Source organism: Solea solea, chromosome 18, assembly GCF_958295425.1.
Source record: "Solea solea chromosome 18, fSolSol10.1, whole genome shotgun sequence".
NCBI classification, from domain to species: Eukaryota; Metazoa; Chordata; class Actinopteri; order Pleuronectiformes; family Soleidae; genus Solea; species Solea solea.
This window is the reverse complement of record NC_081151.1, coordinates 19,267,360-19,288,320: the sequence shown is the minus strand read 5'-3', so window position 1 is coordinate 19,288,320 and position 20,961 is coordinate 19,267,360. Positions and strand designations below refer to the sequence as shown.

Sequence of the window (20,961 nt, the reverse complement as noted above, 5' to 3'; positions counted from 1 at the left end):
CTTCTCTGAGCAGGCTACTACAAGCCACACAAAAACAATCAACTGGTAATTAAATCCTGTTAATGGGACACACACACACACACACACACACACACAGAGAGAGGAGTCTTTTCTTTAGCTGTGGTCGCTTCCCTTCACAAAACAGCAGCGGGGCCCCTTTTGTCCCAGCAGAGAGCACAGAGAACATCATTAGCACTGATTACTGCTGACCAGTTTGACAACCTTATTGACTGCGAGAAAGACTTTTTCATCCACTCCTCGTTTTCAATGAGGAAAAACGGAAATATTCAGCCATTTTGTCCCCCAGGTCTGAAAAGGAGGGAGGCAGCAAAAGTAAAAAAAGAGCCTCCCAACCCAATTTATTTCCCTTCACTTGTTTCCTCTGTGTCTGTGCTGCTGGAGCTCAAAGACTTTTGTGTGCTGGAGAAGTTACTGTAGCCTAATTAATTACAAATGGGAAGGAAACCAGGTGTCTGGCCCTAAAGCTCAACTTGAAGTTCTGCTTTTAGTCTGTGTTTGCTCACTTTTTTTTTGTTTCCTCCTCCTTAACACATCAAGTCTACTTATATATAAGACCAGCAGATAATAATCTGAATTATAGGACTGCAGCGATTAATCGATTTGAGTGTTTTATTTATATTATTTGAATAATTCTGATGTTTGGTTTATTTTTTTTTTTTTGCTCCACATCACAAAGAAATGATTGTTTTGTGGATAAAACAAGACATTTTTGACATTTTATGGACTCGACAGATTAATCGATTATGAAAATAATCGCTGGGTGCAGTACAATTATTTTTCAATGCTACAGAGTCTATAATGCCGTATTTAAATATGGAAGGATGCTGCAAAAAAATATAAAAAAGAATATAGAAAAATAGATATTATAGTGAACAGTAGCGGTGTGATAATTCTGCGCCAAATAATTGAAACCATGTCAGTCAATTAAAATAAACCACAGCTATCAAGCAAAACGGTCCAAAACACAATTTAAAAAAAAAATCTTTTGTTTGTGTACGACATTAAATTCAATTTGATTCAAAATGAAATCTCTCACTGATGAAGCAACAATAACAAACCTAAAAAAATGTTTTTGTTTTTTTCAAATGTGATTTAAAGGAAGCTTGTGCGCCATTACGCATCTCCATTACGCACCAGAGCCCGCTGCTGTCTTGGGAAAATGGACACTTGCCCGTTTCTTTACATGATGTGAAGCTCATTTCGTGGATGTGCCGTGTTGTGATCTGTGTGATCTCTCCCCTGCACATCATCCGGTTTGTGATTCGGCCTCTGCGTGACCTCTCGCTGTCACCCTGCGTTACGGGGACGCCAAGCGTGCTGTGGCCAATTATGTGTCACATAAAAAAAACAAAAAAACGCAGCACTGCAGCGCATGAAAACAACCAATAAGATGTTTTATATATTATTATTACTTCCAATTTTGCTCCTCGATTAGTGTTGTTTTTTTCCTTCTTTCCACACGACAATGATAAAAATTTAAACTCGTTTCATGGACAGTTATTTTTATTTATTTATTTATTTTTTTGAGACGTTACGGACACACATGTTTGTCACTAAAGCGCGCATGCTCAACAGGTCCACCTGTGTACAAGGTAAGTATTAAAAAACACCAAGCAAATGAATATGAAATCCAGAGAGACAGAGCAGATTGTTTCTTTCTTCTTCTTCTTTTTCTTTTTTTTTTAAATAGGCAAATAAACATTATTTATAAAACTTTGAAAGTAAAGTGGAAAATATCACAGTTCTCTTTCAACATGAAATACCCACAGAGAAGAGCTTAGATGAGGCGCTCACGTGCCCTTTTCTTTTTTTTTTTTTTTTTAAATCTTTCTTCCTTTTTCTTCTCAGGGCGTTGTTTTTAAATATTAGTCCGTGAAATATGCTTCGTCCCATTTTAAGTTCAGTTATCCACGCGTGGGTAAAAACGCAAATTAAAAAGTGTGTGTTGGCCTAAAAAGGAACAGGACGCACAGTCACATCAGATCCACGATTTGGCATCAGTCACTATCAGTGTGTGTGTGTGTGTGTGTGTGTGTGTGTGTGTTTACTCAATGCAGGCACTATATGACTTGTTTCTTTTTGTCAGATTGTCTTTCTCTCCCCTCCCTCTAATTCATCCTCAGCATCATCAGCGTCGGTGCACGCACGCGCGCGCGTCAAATGTCAGATGTCACATTCACTGTCGCTGGAGGTGATGGAGATGGCGGAGGCGGCGGCCTTGCTGGACAGACTCGCCTCCGGACTGGACGAGTTCCCGAGCCGGTCCACGGTGCCGTCCTCGTCCGCCAGAGAGCGAACCGAGCCGCCGGAGAGAACCTGCTGCTGGAGCCTGCGAGGAGACGAAGAACACGTGGCGTTCAAATGCTTCCCAATTATGTTAAATCATCAGAAAACACATTTTTATTATTATTATTATTATTATTATTATTTTTGTAGATGATATTTGTGCTGTTATTTTATTATTATCATACATGTATTATTAATATTGTCTGTCTTTTATTTAACAACAAAATAGCATCTTAATCGTAATTACACATTTACACCGAGCACGGAAATGTGATCTGTTAGAATATGATAAAAAAAAGCTAATTATAATAAAATCCTGAAACAAAAGGAGTACATTTGAATTTTTTTTTACTCCCATAAAACGCATTAAATTAAATAACAAAAAAAATACGAGCTTTTGATTGAAACTACCCAATAACCTTGTGTTTTATTTACAAAAACTCAAAACACAAACAAAAGGCCAGTGGACATTTATCATCTAAAAGCTGGTTCTCAGGTTAAACTATAGTTTATTCACTATAGTGGCAAATTATAGGTTTCTTTTATCTCTATTAAACGTGACCAATAAAGCAGTTTGACCTCGACCCACACCACAAAGGGGCCTTTCAACGGAGGGGCTGGACGAGTAATTGGCATTTACAGGATTTCTCTACGAAGCTTAACCTAAATTGTATGCATGCATGAAATAGCAAAGGCCCATTTGTGAAGTACAAATATGTATTTATCTACTTAAATTAAATCTCATTAATTTGTCCTCATAATATTTTAATTGTCATATCATTCTTTTTAAACCTTTTTTAAATGGGATTTCAATTTATTGCAAAAGGAACATATAACAATTCCGATTTGTAAATATCAGCGGCATCAGTGGTTTGTTTTCTGTGCGTAAAATCCGTGTGTTTTTGTTTGTTTCTATAATCCACTGGCACGAGCGATTTGTAGGACGGACACACACACACACACGCACACGCAGAGAGAGACGCTCACCTGTTCTTCGCAGCCGCTGCTCTGTCTCTTTGTCTGCGGTTTTTGAACCAGTTCCCCACTTGCGTGGGTGTGAGTCCAGTGGCCTGAGCCAGCTCCCTCTTTTTACTGGGATTCGGGTAGGGATCCTGCAAATACCATTCTCTTAACAAGTGCCGGGTTCGCTCCTTGAAGCAGTGCGTCTTCTGCTCTCCATCCCAGATGGTTCTGGGCAAAGGGAACTTCTTGCGCACCCTGTATTTGTCCACGGGCCCCAGCGGGCGCCCGCGCAGCTTCTCCGCCTCCTGGTAGTGCGCTTCGAGCCACAGCGCCTGCAGCTTTGTGTGCGACTCCTTGGTGAACTTGTGGTTCTCCAGGATGTGGTAGAGTTCGCGGAAATTGCCCGTGTGGAAGGCGACGACGGCGCGAGCCCTCAGTACGGACTCGTTCTTGTTGAGGACCTCGCAGGCCGCTGGCGCCACGGGCAGCGACCAGAGGAAGCGACCGAGCCGCTCCACGTCCCCGCTCTCCTCCAGGGTCTCGCAGACCCCGGCGACCTGCTGGGGGCTGAAATTCAAGATGGGCAGCTGAAACATGGAGGCTTCTCCTGTGTTGCCCTCTCTCCCCCTCCTTTCTCCTCTCTCACTCTCTCTCTCTCTCTCTCTCCCTCTCTCCCTCTCCTCCGCGTCTAATCCTCCGTTTCTCCTTCTTCTCCTTCTTCCCGTGCGCCAAAGCAATCCTATCCAAAAAAAAAAAAAAGAAAAAACCCAGGCAATTCCAAAGTTACCCTACCAGTCGTGTGTGACCAGCCGCTGAACCGCTCAAACACCAAGCGCCGCCGTGGAGCAGGAACGATGCTGCGTGCGCGCTGTTCCGGCTTAGCGCATCCTCCTCCTCCCGCAAACTTGGCCGCAAAGAGGCGAAGATGCGAGACAATTATTAAAGCCGGAGCCGCGGTGTATTTTTCAAGGTAGGGTGTATAGGAAAGAATTGCAGCCGGAGCAGAGATGTATTTTTGAAGGGGGGGAAAAAGACAGTCAAGCCCCCTCCGATGATTTCCTATTGGACTTGGCAGATTGGCTGCTCGGTTGCCATGGATGCACGTCAATCACTGTCAAGTTCGGCCAATCGGGCGGAAAGAGAGGGAGATGCGCGCACCTCCCTTTCTCCAAAAAAGAAAAGAAATAAATAAATAAAATAATAATAAAAAAATAATATAAACATTTTTTGACCTTTGGTGCATCATAGTGTGCAAACGTTTCGCTGCCACCGAACGCGCCGTGTCTTTGTGCGGCGGGCGGTGTTAAAGGGAGAAAGAGAGACTCTTCACTTTGTAAACAGTGAAGTGCCAAACGCAGCACAACACGTCCTCATCCTCTTCACACGTCGCTTTACATAGGAAAATTACAGCTCACCATATACATATATATATATATATATATATATATATATACATATATATGTATATATATATATATATATACATATATATGTATATATATATATATATATAAAATCTTTGTGGTTTGTGGACAAAAAAGAACATTTTAACAAGAGCAGGTTTGATCGACACTTTTCAATAATACATTTCATAAACCAAAGAAGTACTCAGTACTAATCGAGAGAATATCGACAGATGACTAGATTATGAACATAATCTATTAATCTGATTACATTTTACGAAAAATAAAAAAAGTCTAATATTGAATCCAATCAATAAGTTTATAGCCACAATCAAAAGGTATGAATACAAAATTGTATAACATTTATTCTATACAATCATTTTTTTAATTATTATTATTATTTGTTTTCAGGTTTGAGGCTACAGTGCCAAATAAATAAAAAATTTAAAAAATGAAATTTTCAGTGTGGTTTTACAGAAAAAAATGTTGTTGGTTTTTTTTGTTATTAAAGAATGACTGAGTGAACTGGAGCCAGTGTGGTGATGTTGGTGTGTGTGCGTGCGCGTGCACGTGTGTGTGGCCTGTATATTTACAGTATAGTTTATCTACATCAGCGCGCGCACAGCAGAGATGGAGGCTGTGGTGAAGATGGATGCTGCAGCTGCAGGAGGAGGAGGAGGAGGAGGAGAAGAAGATTCCTCATATACTGTATATTTGTGTGCGCGTGCGTGCGTGCGTGCAGGATTACCGTGGCACTGCCAGGCTACTCGGCTTTAGTATCAGACACACTCCGTTTTGTGCACAGGCTGATTTGGTAAATAAGAGGGAGGATAGATAGCGCAGATGGTTTTAAGTGTCGGGTCAGATTATTTCATGGCTGGATACAGTGGTAAAGTTCATTCTGACGGAAAAGCCCGATATTATTTTCACAGTCTCTCTCTCTCTCCCTCTCTCTGTGTCTCTCTGTGTCTCTCTCTCTGAATCCCCCTCGGGCTCTTTGTGCATGAATTATAGACTCTTGATGCGGGGTTATGAATGCCTTCTGCCCAGGAAGCTGCTCATTCTCTCGCTGCTCTGCTTCCACTGCATCATCTTCCCATTTATTTATTTATTTGTTTATCTTTAAGGACAATCTCGTTTTGATTGTATTCTAATTTTGAGAGAAGTCTGCATTAAACTGCCCGCTGCGTGTGGTGACTAAATGATGATATTTCCGGCTACATAGTTTGGTAAATATTGATAAACAGTGGAAGGAAAGTGAGAGGGCGAAAAGACAAGGTGCTGCACTGAAATATTCAGCTGCGTGTTAAATATTTCACCTCTGGAGACTGAAATTTACAAGCACAGCAGGTTAACTTTTATTCTTTTATCTCCTTCTTCTAGGAAGTGTGCATCAATAAAACATGGAGGTGTTTTGGATCTCGTAAATAACAATAGTAGACTGTAAGCCTGTAAGCCACACGTCTGCACACGTGCTTAAAGATTTATAAGTGTGATGTGGACACTTTTATTTACTATAATTTCCAAATTTGATCCCCCTTTTTTATTCGTTACATATTTAGAGAAAGTTCATTATCTGGAGCAGGGAATAAAACCAAAATGATCATTTGCATTATATTCGATTTTCCCCTCTGCATCTACACTGATAAATATTCCATGTGCTCTTAAGTGTATAGTCTATACTGTGGTGTGGTGTATGTGTAAGTGTATGTTCGAGACCGCAGGCCTTTGTCACATGCAGGGTGACGCGAGAGTACAGGCCTCCTGACACCCATTCACATCCATCATCACAGCAACACAGTGGCTCTCATTCAAACACTTTTTCTATTTCTCTTTTTTCTTTTTTTTTTGTGTCTCATGGATCACTCCGCCATGTCTCCTCTCAGACAAACACAGAGTATGTTGCTGCTGCTGCTGCTGCTACTGATGCACGTTTCTATTTTAAACCAGTGGGTATTTATAAATAGCTGTTTAATAATAATAACAATAATAATATTAATTATTATTGTTATTAATAATAATAAGAACCTGGATTACAGTTGGAATACAGGCATAAATCCAGCCCACAAGCTGTGACCTTAAAATAAAGGAGTTGTTGGTTTAGTTTGGGTTTATAGTGTGAGGTTTTATCATTTTAAAATAATATAATCCTTTTAATCCAGTAGCATACAATCACAAAATATGTAAAATTGGGGGGGAAAAAATACTATTAAATATTATGAAATATGTGCAAGGCAACAAATGAAAACAAGGCAAACAATAACATAATATTTACAAGCAAATATGTTATATAATTAGCAGTATTGCACAGTAGATGTCATATTTCTTAAATAGTTTACATATACATATATACATATATACATATATACATATATGTATATATATATATATATATATATATATATATATATATACATATGTATATATATGTATAAATAAGGGATGATTCCAAGGGATGATAAATGACTTAAAGCCTTTTTTAATACATAAATAAATAAATACTATACATATCAGATTATTTATAAACTAATATCCTTATGCGGATGCACGTATAGATGTTATTTTAACACCATCATAAATAATTATTGTACTGTTGATGAACTCGCAGTGTTGGGGAGAAGCTCATGTATATATATATACATACATAAGTGTATGTATGTGTGTGTGTGTGTGTGTGTGTGTGTAGCATGTAGCAGGGTTGTAGCTCGCCCCAGGCGGAGGGAGGGAAGAAGTGGGGGAACGGTTTCATGTGAACAGGCTGAAAATGACCCAGATTCCCTGGGATCAGTGGAGCAGACGAGACGCTACAAGGGTCTGTCACCAACAGCCATGCTGCCACTATCCCATGCAGAGACCGACAGTACCTTTACTCCCCCCCCCCCCCCTCCCCCACCACCCCCATCACTGCTGCTGCTCTTCATGTTCATAAATCCCTCCGAAATGTACATGTACATGCAAAACAAAGAGGTTTCTCACTCTGTGTGTGCAGAGGCACTAAGCCTGTTCATACGCCAACAGTGCCCCGGTGTAAAAATGTGTGCTGGTCGTTGCCTGGGGTGGGCAGGCACTTCTGCTTGGCAAAGATGGGGGGGGATGGGGGGGGTGCACTGTGATGAAAACATCACAGTGCACGTTTACACGCTGCCATGACCTCAGTGTTTGGTCGACTTCTACACCAGTAGCGACAGACTGTTTTAACTTAAGAGTCACTGTAGCTGTCCTGCAGCACGGGATTAACTTTCCAATTAAGATATCATGTCAGTAACACCACCCATAAACCCTGGGTGACCTGCACGTATTTAAAGGCCAGGCTCATGCAGCACGACTTAAAGAGTCACTTCGCTCACACGTCGTCCACGGCGACAGAAGGGTTAAGCCAAAGCTCTCTCTGCGAGTTGTATTTTCAGACCCATTCGCCCTCGGGGGCAAGCACTGGCTCTTGACGCTGCATTTAATCTGTGGATTTGTGGTAACAGAGAAGACTTCTTATCAGCTGACCCATTGCCCACCGCGTGTAATCCAGCGAGCCACAGCTGACATGGAGAGTGGAGAATACAATACAATACACACACATACACACTGAATTGACTCCCATTCATTTGGACGGCCTTACTGACAGTACTGAAATAGTCTACTCCAGTATGAGTACCACTATTTTCATAACATTTTACTGAAGTACAAGTAAAGGTACTGGTCTAAAAATGTCCTCAAGTTAAAGTAAAAAAAAGCCTGTTTAAGCTTGTTTAAAATGTAAAAGGGGACACAAATCACAAAAGTACTGACAAAATAAAATATGTAAACATAATGTGTCATTCACCTGTCCTCATCATTCATTCATCTGTCCTCATCGTTCACCTGTCCTCATCGTTCATTCATCTGTCCTCATCGTTCACCTGTCCTCATCGTTCATTCACCTGTCCTCATCATTCATTCACCTGTCCTCATCGTTCACCTGTCCTCATCATTCATTCACCTGTCCTCATCGTTCACCTGTCCTCATCATTCATTCACCTGTCCTCATCATTCACCCGTCCTCATCATTCATTCACCTGTCCTCTTCATTCATTCACCTGTCCTCTTCATTCATTCACCTGCCCTCATCATTCATTCACCTGTCCTCATCATTCATTCACCTGTCCTCGTCATTCACCTGTCCTCATCATTCATTCACCTGTCCTCGTCATTCACCTGTCCTCATCATTCGTTCACCTGTCCTCATCATTCATTCACCTGCCCTCATCATTCATTCACCTGCCCTTATCATTCATTCACCTGTCCTCATCGGTCACCTGTCCTCATTATTCATTCACCTGTCCTCATTATTCATTCATCTGCCTTCATCATTCATTCACCTGCCCTCATCATTCATTCACCTGTCCTCATCATTTGTTCACCTGTCCTCATCATTCATTCACCTATCCTCGTCATTCACCTGTCCTCATCATTTGTTCACCTGTCCTCATCATTCATTCACCTGTCCTCATCATTCATTCACCTGTCCTCATCATTCGTTCACCTGTCCTCATCATTCATTCACCTGCCCTTATCATTCATTCACCTGTCCTCATCGTTCACCTGTCCTCATCATTCATTCACCTGCCCTCATCATTCATTCACCTGTTCTCATCATTCATTCACCTGTCCTCATCACTCACAGCCAAAGTTGAATTGTGTTTTTCTCAGTAATGGATGTGATTTAAAATGTAGCAAAGTTCAGTAACTTTCAAAAGAAAACATATTTCAGTAAAAGTACAATTACAAATTTAAGAAATGACTTTAAAAAGTACAAGTACACAAAAATAACCTACTCAATTACAGTAACGCGAGTCAATGTAATTCATTACTGTCCACCTCTGGTTATCGCTAACAAATCTTAGATCCTAAACTTAACCAGGTCCTCAGAAAGGAGGTTCTGTCTCATTAGGACCAAGTTTTGGTCCTGACAAGGTCCATATTTATGCCACACACACACACACACACACACACTCCTCCCCCCAAGCTTTTGTGTGTCAGGCATGACCAGTGCACGTGATGTCAGAAATGATACCCTCTAAGCCAATCCACACCAGCACAATGCAGTGAATATGTAATTCCATAATGTCCACCTCAAAGCAGAGCACACAAGAGGGTTTCACATGGTTTTTCCATTGCATTATGAGGAGACTGAGGCGGCACAAAAGCAAGGAGTGCCATTTCACCTGAGCTTAAGAATCTTCCCTTTGTGCCTGTATATCACTGCGGTTCTATATTACGCCGGGCTTTATCAAGCATCCGTCGCCTGTAAATGTAACTCCATTCAGTCGTCGCGCAACCATAAAAAAAACAAAACAAGATCCAATGCCCAAGGTTTCCCCCGAATCTCCATGTTTTCACTCGCCTTGCTGGTCGTGAAATGTAAGCGAGAGAAAACCGTTTACGGGGGAGTAACTTATAGAGTGTATGCAATTATTACATCCATTCCACCCTTGAATGCAGTCAATTCCAGGCCAGATAAAGGGCTAAATGAAACTAAGCAGAGTGCACGCCGCACACCACCTGCCGTGTATTATAGTGTTTGTGCAGGAAGCAGCGCGATGGAGAGGAGAAAATTGTGAACAAATGAACAAATGCATGCATCACCTATAGGCACTCGCACAACAAAGTGATTGTGTGTGCGAGGCGGCGTTTCTCTGTTGGAGGGAATTGTGATTGTGTGGACGGTAAATCCTCGGCGAGTGCAGCTCCAACGCGGGCAGGCTTGGAATTGAAATTGAACACAGCGGTGAGTGATTTTGTCCACGCACAAAAACATACGTGAAATTGTTATTCTTCGCAATCACTCCTCCTCAGCCGCATTGTACCGCGGTGAATGTAAACTGTTCAAAAAAAAACAAACAAGCAAACGTGTGCTGTAAACGTAGCAGATGCTCAACAAATCCAATGAAAGAGCCACTGTGATAATACACAATACCCTCAGAAAATGTTTACTGTCTATTGTGATTTGCCTTAAGTGCAAAAATGACTGTTTACAAATCTTTAATCTTGGGCTCATTTTGGAATGTTGGACGAGACGAAAACAATCATATACTGTATATCATGGGGAATCCATCCACGGCGCTGCCATTTTTGTAGTCCTTTGAAAGGGGAGAAACTACTGAATTATCATCCGATTTTTGGTATATTTGTAGTCAAGGAGTAGCTGAAGGGGATCAGTGTGCGGAATCATTGTTAGCGTGGTGTTAAATTTGGTTTACTCACATTTACTCAGGCATAGTAACAGACATTTATGGAACTGTAAACTGAGTTATTTTAATTAAAAAAAGACCTCTGATGAAATTTTGGTCACACTTTATATTAAGGAACACATATTCACCATTAACTACTAACATGCATATAGCACGTAGCATACTAGCCCTTTATTAGTAATTATTAAGCACGTATTAACACCTTATTCTCGACGTGAACTAAGATTTTTCCCTGATTATGGTGTTAATACGTGCTTAATAATGACTAATAAAGGGCTAGTAAGCAACCTAGTTAATGGTGAATATGTGTTCCTTAATATTGTTTTAACCCTTAGTGCTCACGCGGCACGGATCTGTGCATTGCCGTGGGAATAATACACAACTCCTAATATGGGCATCCTGGGTGTGTGTGTGTGTGTTAATAGGTCACATATTCAGGCTTTACAAATTATTCTCTATCGTTGTTGAGTTAAGGTTATGATACATTTTAAATTGTGATATAAAGTAGAAATAATGGTGCAGAGGTCACAAAATAGACCGTTTTTTATTTTTGTTTTTGTCGATAAAGACTATTTTAACATAGTAATGGAAAAAAGCAGCTGAAATGCTCTTCCTCACATATAGGTATATGATCTCTTATCGACTCACTCGGTGTGTGTGAGTGACAAGGGTAAACCTCTTTTTCTGTTTCCTGGTGTCTGGATTATGACTGAAAAGCCAGAAGAAGAAGAAGAAGAAGAAGGAGGAGGAGGAGGAGACAGAAAAAAAAAAAAAAAACCCAGCCTATGCCATGTCAGAGGATCCTGACGACACCTAAAGGTGACAGGAGTCAACACTCATCAGAGTCAGGGCGTCCGCTGGCGTCGGGGAGCGACATGATGCGTGACTCAGGGCACAGGTCACAGCGCCGCCCGGGCCTCACCTACACTTCACATTGTCTAAGAGCCACTGCTTCTCCCAGTGTCCCCCCCCCCCCCCCCCCCACACACACACAGAGATGACTGTCAATAAATGTCTCCTCTAGTGAGAGACTTTGCTCTTTTGTCCGCACTGTCACAGAGTTTTCCATAGTGACCTTTACATGGTCTTTTTTTAGGAAGTGTGTGATTTAATATCGGAGTGAAAAAAGCGTCCCAGTACATGGTACACTGGGTTAATTTCATATTTTTGAACCTGTTATGTCCCCATAATAAATACCCGTATACATCCTCAGGCAATTCGAGGGACGGGGGGAAAAGCAGAGGAGAAGCCTGGATCGCGTCCATTAGCTCCGGGGAATGATTCATACCATCTCCTCATAGCACAGTGACTTCACCCTGAGCTCATGCATTACTCTATAGTAAGTGGTACATTCATCTCTGTATTACAATCTCCTACACTATAAGGATAAAAAAAAAGAAAAGAAAAAAGAAGCCTCCTCCAGTTCATTTTTCCACCCACAACTGTTTCCTCAATGTGGGATTTTTTTTATTTGCATCAAGAACGGCCTTCACACACAATGTGCCACAGCTCTTGGATCTCAGACAACGGTGCCCATCGATCCATCGTCCACTCGAATCATCTTCAATTTTTTTTTTTTTTTTCTGCCGAAAACAAGACAAAGGAGAAATAAGGGCACCCGGCGTGTGCCGTGCACCGCAGGTCAAAACTCAAACAATCTGCCCGTCAAACTGCAAATGGAGCACTGACCATTACAAAAGGGGGATTTCCCGGATTCCCTGACTCTCGGTGACTGTCAGCTGTGCTTCACCCACGGCTTATGTTAAATGCCATTCTGACAGAGCTCATTAGGATGAGGGGAGTCGGCTATACTGTAGGTACGGAGACGGGAGACGACGGGGCTGCCCGAGCAGAGTCAGTGTGCACAAGGCTCATCACTGGACCTACAGGGTGATGCCTCTGACAGGAGATGGCAGACAAGGCTTTTCTCTGTGTGTGTGTGTGTGTGTCTGTGTTGCTGCTGTTGTTGTATTTGTTGCCTCTTTTGGGACAGTGTTCTGGCATAAACACTGACCTCGTCCTCATGGAGACCAAAACGTGGTCCTAAAGACACAGAACCCTCTTCTATCTCTACCTCACCTCCCTCTTGTCCTTTCTCTCCCCCCACCTCTACTCTATCCCCCATTTTTCCTTTCACCCCAACCTGTCCAGGCAGATAGCTGAATTTAGGGCTAAGATTTGAATTGTGGTTAGGGATGACGCTTTCATTAGGTTGTGTTAAGACCAGGCCTGGGGGAAGACCTGATCGCAACACAAATAAGGAGAATCCCCCTTTCCCCACTCCCAAGAAACCACCAACAACAATATTAAAAACTTTAAAAGAGAACATTTCTGCCCTAAATAAATGTTCGAAACAACCAAAATGCTAAAGTGGCTGCCACCATGAGGTAAAAACATCCCAAAAGACAAACTCAAAGTTTGTGCTTTAACACAAAACAGTAACACACAAAGTGGAGGGAAACAGCCACAAACCAAAACGGGTCGAACCAAAGTTGCTCCCACAGCAACACACAAAATGGACACTGGTCATCGAAATGCAACAAAGGTCAACTCCACAACATGAGAGAGACTTCAGTTACACACAATAAATAACAGCAACACACAAAAGCTCGTCTCGGCTCTACGCGGTTTGGTTGTGTCTTCATTACGATATAGTTCTTCCTCAACGTGGGCGGAGTCATCACAGAACGGCTGCACGAAACTGCCGTGTCGCTTAATACACCAGACTCCACTGTTAAATGATGAGATTTTAGACATTTCCCAGGTAATTGTTGGAGATGAACCCACATTTTTAGGAGTGTTATGTCTTTTGAACTGATCTACAGTTCGGCATTGTTCGGCTTGATTCTTGTGTCGGACGTCGCGCTCATGCCTCTTCCTGTGGCGGCACTATGACCAATCAGTGGCCGGCAGTTTGACCACGTCACATAGCTCACCTGGAACCTCGCTAACCTCTAACCCAGAGCAGGTACTAAAAAAAGTACCAGGTGCTATCGCTAGTGAAAACTAGCAAAATAATCGCTAGTGAATAACTAGCAAAATCAACCGTGCCGAGGTGAGTCGCTGGAGTGGAAAAGGGGCTAAAGTGGTTCGTCCAAATGAAGTAATGCAGTGTCCTAATTAAAATAGTTGCATAAATGTGTGTGTGGGCACAGGGCTGTGGCACGGCGATGGAACGCCGAGAGTGAAAGTATAACGTGCATGTATTCATGCCGCCCACCCCCCCCGGTGTCACCGAGCAGGTCCCCGCGCTTGATGCCGCGACACCAACCACAACTGACAGGCTGAGAGTCAGCTCACTTTTGCCACTCAGATATTAAACCGTGCGTGGCATCGGTAGTCTTGCACTACAAGCGCGAGGCCGCGTGGAGATTTCAGAGACCTTGAGTCGATGAGTCGAATGATTTCTGCACTTGTCCTCGGCGCACTTCTCTGCCACTGAATGTAACATCCTGCCGCCCCCCCCACCACCACCACCAAAAACACACCAAGATTGGATTCTATTTGCAGCCGAGCTGTCGCCCTTGGTATAGCTCTCATATAGGAAAAATACATTTTTACACATCATCATTCAGTGATTACTCTCTAACAGCCAGCAGCTGCGGCGGCATTATGCTACTTTAAACAGAACTGAATCCATATCTGCGAAGGCCAGCGGCGCTGGTGATGAGCTCAGACTGTTATGTGACATCTTAATATACAGATTAAAAATGCATGTTTGGAGGGTAAGTAGAGGGGTGTTCTGGCTGCTCCTGCCAGGGAAGATTAAATCAGGCTGCTTAACAGACATACTGGGAATTTGGGTCAGTGTAAATGAGCAAGCTATGAGACACCAGAGTCAGCAGTGGAGTTTCTAACAGAGTCATGCATCAGGATGAGCTGATATGATCAGAATCAGTCATAGGTCTGAAATCTCATACTAATATCGACATATTTTCACCACAAGAACAATATGGTAATAGTACTATAATCATTTTTGTAATACAGAGGTACTATTCTTACTTTTTTTTTAATTTCCAGCTTAATAATTTACAAAAGGATATAATGTTACAGTAATATGATGTTATTTCAAACATATCCAACCAACTACAGGCTGCCATCAGTGTCGTCAAAATTCATTATCAAGATGCGATCACATCAGTGCAACATACATGTACAATATCTCATATTCAATCATGTTTATACTGTACATATCAAACTCATATTGTATATAGTCTGTTAACTTAATAATGTCTATGACGTACATTCTATGTTTTACCTTTTTATAGCCTTATTGCTTATCATTTATTATTATGCATGCTTATTATGTATTACCTTGGTCTTTACTGTCTTTGCTGCTGTGATACTGTGGGACTAATTAAAGGACTATCTTATCGTATCGTATCTTATCTTATAGTATCATATAGTATTGTATTGCATCTTATCATATCGTATCTTATCTCATTGTATCGTATCTTATAGTATCATATCTCATTATAAAGTATCACATCTTAAAGTATCGTATTTCTTCGTATAGCATCTCATCGTTTAGTATCGCATCGCATCTTATAGTATCGTATCGCATTGCATCTTATAGTATCGTATCTCATCGTATGGTATCGTATCTCATCGTATAGTATCGTATCGCATTGCATTTTATAGTATCGTATCTCATTGTATAGTATCATATCGCATCACATCTTAAAGTATCGTATTTCATCATATTGCATCTCATCGTATAGTATCGTATCTTATCTTATAGTATCATATCTCATTGTGTCATATCGTATCTCATCGTATAGTATCGTATCGCATTGTATCTCATCGTATCGCATTGCATCGCATTGTATCTCATCGTATCGCATTGCATCGCGTTGTATCTCATCGTATAGTATCATATCGCATGGCATTTCATCGTATAGTATCGTATCGCATTGTATCTTATCGTATAGTATCACATTGTATCTCATCGTATAGTATCGCATCGCATCTCATTGTATCTCATCGTATAGTATCGCATCGCATTGCATTGCATCTCATCTGAGGTATCATATCGCATGGCATTTCATCGTATAGTATCGTATCGCATTGTATCTCATCGTATAGTATCGCATTGTATCTCATCGTATAGTATCGCATCGCATTGCATCTCATTGTATCTCATCGTATAGTATCGCATCGCATTGCATCGCATTGTATCTCATCGTATAGTATCGCATCGCATTGCATCGCATTGTATCTCATCGTATAGTATCGTAACACATTGCATCGCATTGTATAGTATCGTATCGCATCGTATCTCATCGTATAGTATCGCATTGCATCGCATTGTATAGTATCGTATCGCATCGTATCTCATCGTATAGTATCGCATTGCATCGCATTGTATCTCATCGTATAGTATCGTATCACATCGTATCGTATCGTATCTCATCGTATAGTATCGTATCGCATTGCATCGTACCTCATCGTATAGTATCGTATCGCATTGCATCGTATCGTATCTCATCGTATAGTATCGTATCGCATCGTATCGTATCTCATCGTATAGTATCGTATCGCATTGCATCGTATCCTATCTCATCATTTAGTATGTGTCACTGTGAGGTGAGTAGTTATAGAAAAATCAAAATGAGCAACAATAAAGGTAAGATCAGGGATGAGGATGGAAAAGAGAAATAATTGTAACAGAATATAAATATGTGATGACTTGTCAACTCGTGGTGTTTCCTGGTTGATGAGAAAATGTTTGGTATGAAGCCTAAGCATCATCTAGTAGGTGCAATTAACATTTTATTTCTCAATAAGTTCAAGAAAAAAAGAAAAAGAGAAAAATAAAGAACCGACGCGCTTGTGAATGAGAACAGTATCAGAGCACGCCAACACGGAAGCCATAATTGCGCAAAGGAGGTGACACGAGCTGTTTGTGGCCTCATCAGCATCCACTTCCATTAACATCCTGCCAAATATTTTGGCACGCGGGCGGCGGCACGTCAGCTGAGGAAAAAGCCGAGCGGCGGTTAATGCCATTCTTAGCTTTTGAAGTTGCATGTGGATGCCGGCCAAGTAGATGCTGGCTGCTAATCCAATCAGCTAAAACACAAGTGTGTGAGGTTTGGAGCTGATCACCACTGCTCTTTCCTTTGTCAGACGCACATCACTCTTTCATTACGACTCAAATGTGCACATTTTCTTTTACCGACGGCAAATAAAGCGCGGTTATTGTACGCGGTATCTTCCGTCGTCGTCTTCTTCTTTTGCTCCTGACAGTTTCCAGCGTCACCATTTACAATCGTCCACATGCTTTTCAGAAATACTGACTGTCATGGCCTTGTGCTGAATAATACAGCTTTAGAGAGAGCAGGGGAATTTTCCTCGGGGCACACCTGTGCCCTGATAGTCTCATAAGCCCCCGGCAGCACAAAGAAAGAAAGATGCTGCCTCGGTGAAAGGGAATCGGGAGGCACGAGGTGTAGAAACACACCGACAATGGCCTCTCTCGGTTTTTCTCCAGGTTTGGGTGTATTTGGTTTTGACCTTCAGACAGAGCTCGAAATTAATGTGAAACCGAATTGGAATATGTGGTGTGTGTGTGTGGGGGGGGGGGGGGCGAATAAGAGGTCCAATTCTTAAAGTGTAATACATTTTCTGACAGGCAGAGACAAAAGTGTGCAGGCAAAGCCTCTCCACAATTGTTGCACCAGCAGCTTCTGTGGTCTCTCCTTCTTTCTTTCATTCGTTTCTTCATTCATACACTCAAAGACAAGAAGTGCTACCCACATACCTATATATATATATACACAGTATATATATATATATATATATTCCTATAAATGACAATCATCTGTGTCAGGTAAATGTAAACTTCACGTGTACTTGTAGAGAAATTCCTCTCCTCGAGATGCTCGACGTGCCTTGACGTGGTCTGACGAGGTGAGTGGGCCGAGTGCGAGGTCTGGCGGTCAGAAGGATGGACGAGACACTTAGGACTTAGGAGGCAAGTGTGTGTGCAGGGGAATCTCGGGCAAATCTGACTTTGGAATAAGAATGAGTTAAAAAATGAAGCAAATACACCACTCCTCCTGGTGGCTCGTAGAAATTCTACGTGTCCTCCACTATGTATTTATTTACTTTCCCCCCCCAATAAAAGCATTTTTTTTTTCCTTTTCTCAACAAGCCTCAACACTGGGTTTTTTTCTAAGTATCGACACAGTTGAAAAGCTGACGACTAGGTTGTAAGTAGGTGCTAGAGGTGCACTGTAGAATTTCTGGGCCTGTTTTTGTTCCGTTTTCTCTTCATTTTAGTGTCTACACTTCAGCAACAAGGGGAGCGCGGAGGGGGAGTGATAAGGGAGGAAAACAAAACAAACAAAAAAAAAAAACCAGACAAGGAGTGCCAAGCTCTGGAAACTGGCATGCTGCAGTTGTGTGTCAGTCACCTAGCAACAAGTCCACCCCATCACTTACCCCCGCCGCCGTCCCCGTCTCCTGCTGCGCTCTCTAATTCGACAAATCTGCTCAGAATGTATGGCTGCTCTTCTAACAAAACAGCGTCTGCGCTGGGGGGCTAAGGATGTGGGCCCTCCGCTGAACACGCCACTCAGCTGCCCATTGACCACCGGGGGCCTTTCTCTGCGCACACTAAGGAGCCGGGGACAAAGACGCTGAAAGCACGGGCAGCTCTACAGAGAAAACATTTGCTTGTAATTGTGTTTGACTGCATAATGAAAATGATGTTCTTTTTTAATTTGGGCTTGTTAAGGCCACGCTATTTTCCCCCTGGTCACCTGATTATTGTAAAGGAACAACCCCTCACTTACCCTATGGGACACAGAGGGGGGAAATATTGAAAATGGTCCAAAGACCTCGCCACTATTTAGTTTAACCCCTCTTGTGTTTCAAGTGTTCTCCGGGAGAGAGGAAACATAAATATACAGAGTCTGTTCATTACAGGATGGGAGAGTATGCTAGAATGAGGGTTTTTTTTTCTCTCTCTCTCTCTCTCTCTCTCTCTCTCTCTCCAACAAGGATAATGACGCACACACACACACACACAAATAGGAGGTTAGCATTCTTGGTGCTACTTCAGCAAAAAAAACAGACCAATAGCAGGAGTTTTAGACCCAAAGAAGTGCTTCAGTGGACACATTCACACACGTTTATATGAATGTTTGTTTTCTACATTTATCCGGCTTCCCCCCCCCGCCCCCACCCCCAAATGCACTCCTGTGGTAAAGGTATATTCCCGCTGAATATCTAGTGGAGAAAATTCCTTTTTTTAAATAATGTTTGCACACTGTAAAATATTTCATTTATATATTCACAGTAAGTAGATAAATTAACTATTTGAGATATTGAACTTTCACGGTGGCAGTGAAGCCATTTATAGCACTATGATTAAGCAGTGTCTACCTGTATAAATGCTGTATTTCTTCACAGTAATTATAGTTTATATGTCTAATATTTCACAATTTTTACTATGACTTAGCTGTTAAACCATTTAGTACTATGTTTTAGCAGTTTTTACCTGTATATGTTGTATTTCGTCACAGCAATTACAATTTATATGACTAATATTCCACATTTCTTTCCGGTATAGATACTGTTTTTACTACGACTAAGCAGTCATGTCATATTACCTGTGTAAATGCTGTATTTTACTGTAACGTCACAGTAATTACAGTATGATTTACTACTATTTCACAATTAGTTTCCTGTATAGATACTGTTTTTACTATGACTTAGCGGTTAAGCCATATAGTACTATGATTTAGCAGTGTTTACCTGTATAAATGTTGTATTTTGTCACAGTAAATACAGTTTATATGACTAATGTTTCACAATTTTTCCCCGTACAGATACTGTTTTTACTACGACTTAGCAGTTAAACCAGGGGTGTCAAACTAATTTTTGTTCAGCGGCCACATACAGCACAATTTGATCTCAAGTGGGCCGGACCAGTAAAAATAGTAAAATAATAGCATAATAACCTATGAAGAACAAGAACTCCTTGCTTTTTTTTCTCCTTTGTTTTACATTTAATGAAGGATATTTTTTTACAAAACATGACATTTCTTTAGAAATATAAGTGCAATTTCAACAATATCGTGCCTAAATGTACTATTCACACATCACACTGGATCTAAAAAGGACACAAACATTTAGTCACAGGTATCTGGAAGAGAAAAATATTGTATTTGACATTACGTTTAGATTGTAATCGGAGTGTGAAATTTTAACAAATTCATCCTGTGGGCCGGATTGGACTCTCTAGTGGGCCGGTTCTGGACCCCGGGCCGTATGTTTGTCACCCCTGAGTTAAACCATTTAGTACTATGTTTTAGCAGTTTTTACCTGTATATGTTGTATTTCGTCACAGCAATTACAATTTATATGACTAATATTCCACATTTCTTTCCGGTATAGATACTGTTTTTACTACGACTAAGCAGTCGTGTCATATTACCTGTGTAAATGCTGTATTTTACTGTAATGTCACAGTAATTACAGTATGATTTACTACTAGGATTTTCCTGTATAGATACTGTTTTTACTATGACTTAGCGGTTAAGCCATATAGTACTATGATTTAGCAGTGTTTACCTGTATAAATGTTGTATTTTGTCACAGTAATTACAGTTTATATGACTAATGTTTCACAATTTTTCCATGTCTAGATAGTGTTTTTACTACAATTAAGCAGTCATGTCGTATAATGCTGCATTTCACAGTAAATTCACAGTAAGTACAGTATAAATGACTACTATTTCACATTGTATAGATACTGTTTTGTACTGTGACTTAGCAGTTATGACATATTACTGTGATTTAGGTGTATTTACCTGGTGAGTGCTGCATTTTACTGTATCTTTGCAGTATTTTCTCGTATAAATACTGTATTCAAACATTAAAAGATCACACTTAAAGCGAGATTTGTGACAGACCTATAGTAATTTCATAATATAACACAACAGTGTGATATTGTATGATGTGATAATGATGTCAAATATTGTCAAATTTACAGTTAAAGTCCTGTGAAATCCTGGAAAAGGGATTTACAGTTCAGGTTTGGCAGAAAAATGGCC

The 20,961-nt window shown here is 41.1% G+C and overlaps 2 protein-coding genes across 2 annotated transcripts in view; both read right to left on the bottom strand.

The window, feature by feature from the left end:
- Window positions 1–20,961, bottom strand: part of ppm1aa (protein phosphatase, Mg2+/Mn2+ dependent, 1Aa) — a 64,304-nt gene that overhangs the window by 11,333 nt on the left and 32,010 nt on the right. The gene's annotated exons all lie outside the window — the stretch shown is intronic.
- On the bottom strand, window positions 1,551–4,637 carry six6a (SIX homeobox 6a). The gene is made up of 2 exons (XM_058615210.1): window positions 3,295–4,637; window positions 1,551–2,350 (listed from the first exon to the last, which is right to left on the bottom strand). The coding sequence occupies exons 1-2, from the start codon at window positions 3,864–3,866 to the stop codon at window positions 2,185–2,187; spliced, it is 738 nt and encodes a 245-aa protein (XP_058471193.1). The 5' UTR covers window positions 3,867–4,637; the 3' UTR covers window positions 1,551–2,184.

What these genes read in the sequence shown, in the direction of transcription:
- six6a (XM_058615210.1), bottom strand. Translation starts at nt 3,866, where the DNA reads ATGTTTCAGCTGCCCATCTTGAATTTCAGCCCCCAGCAGGTCGCCGGG. An exon ending in GCAGCGGCTGCGAAGAACAG is followed by an intron (nt 2,351 to 3,294) that starts GTGAGCGTCTCT and finishes GTCTCCTCGCAG; the next exon opens with GCTCCAGCAGCAGGTTCTCT.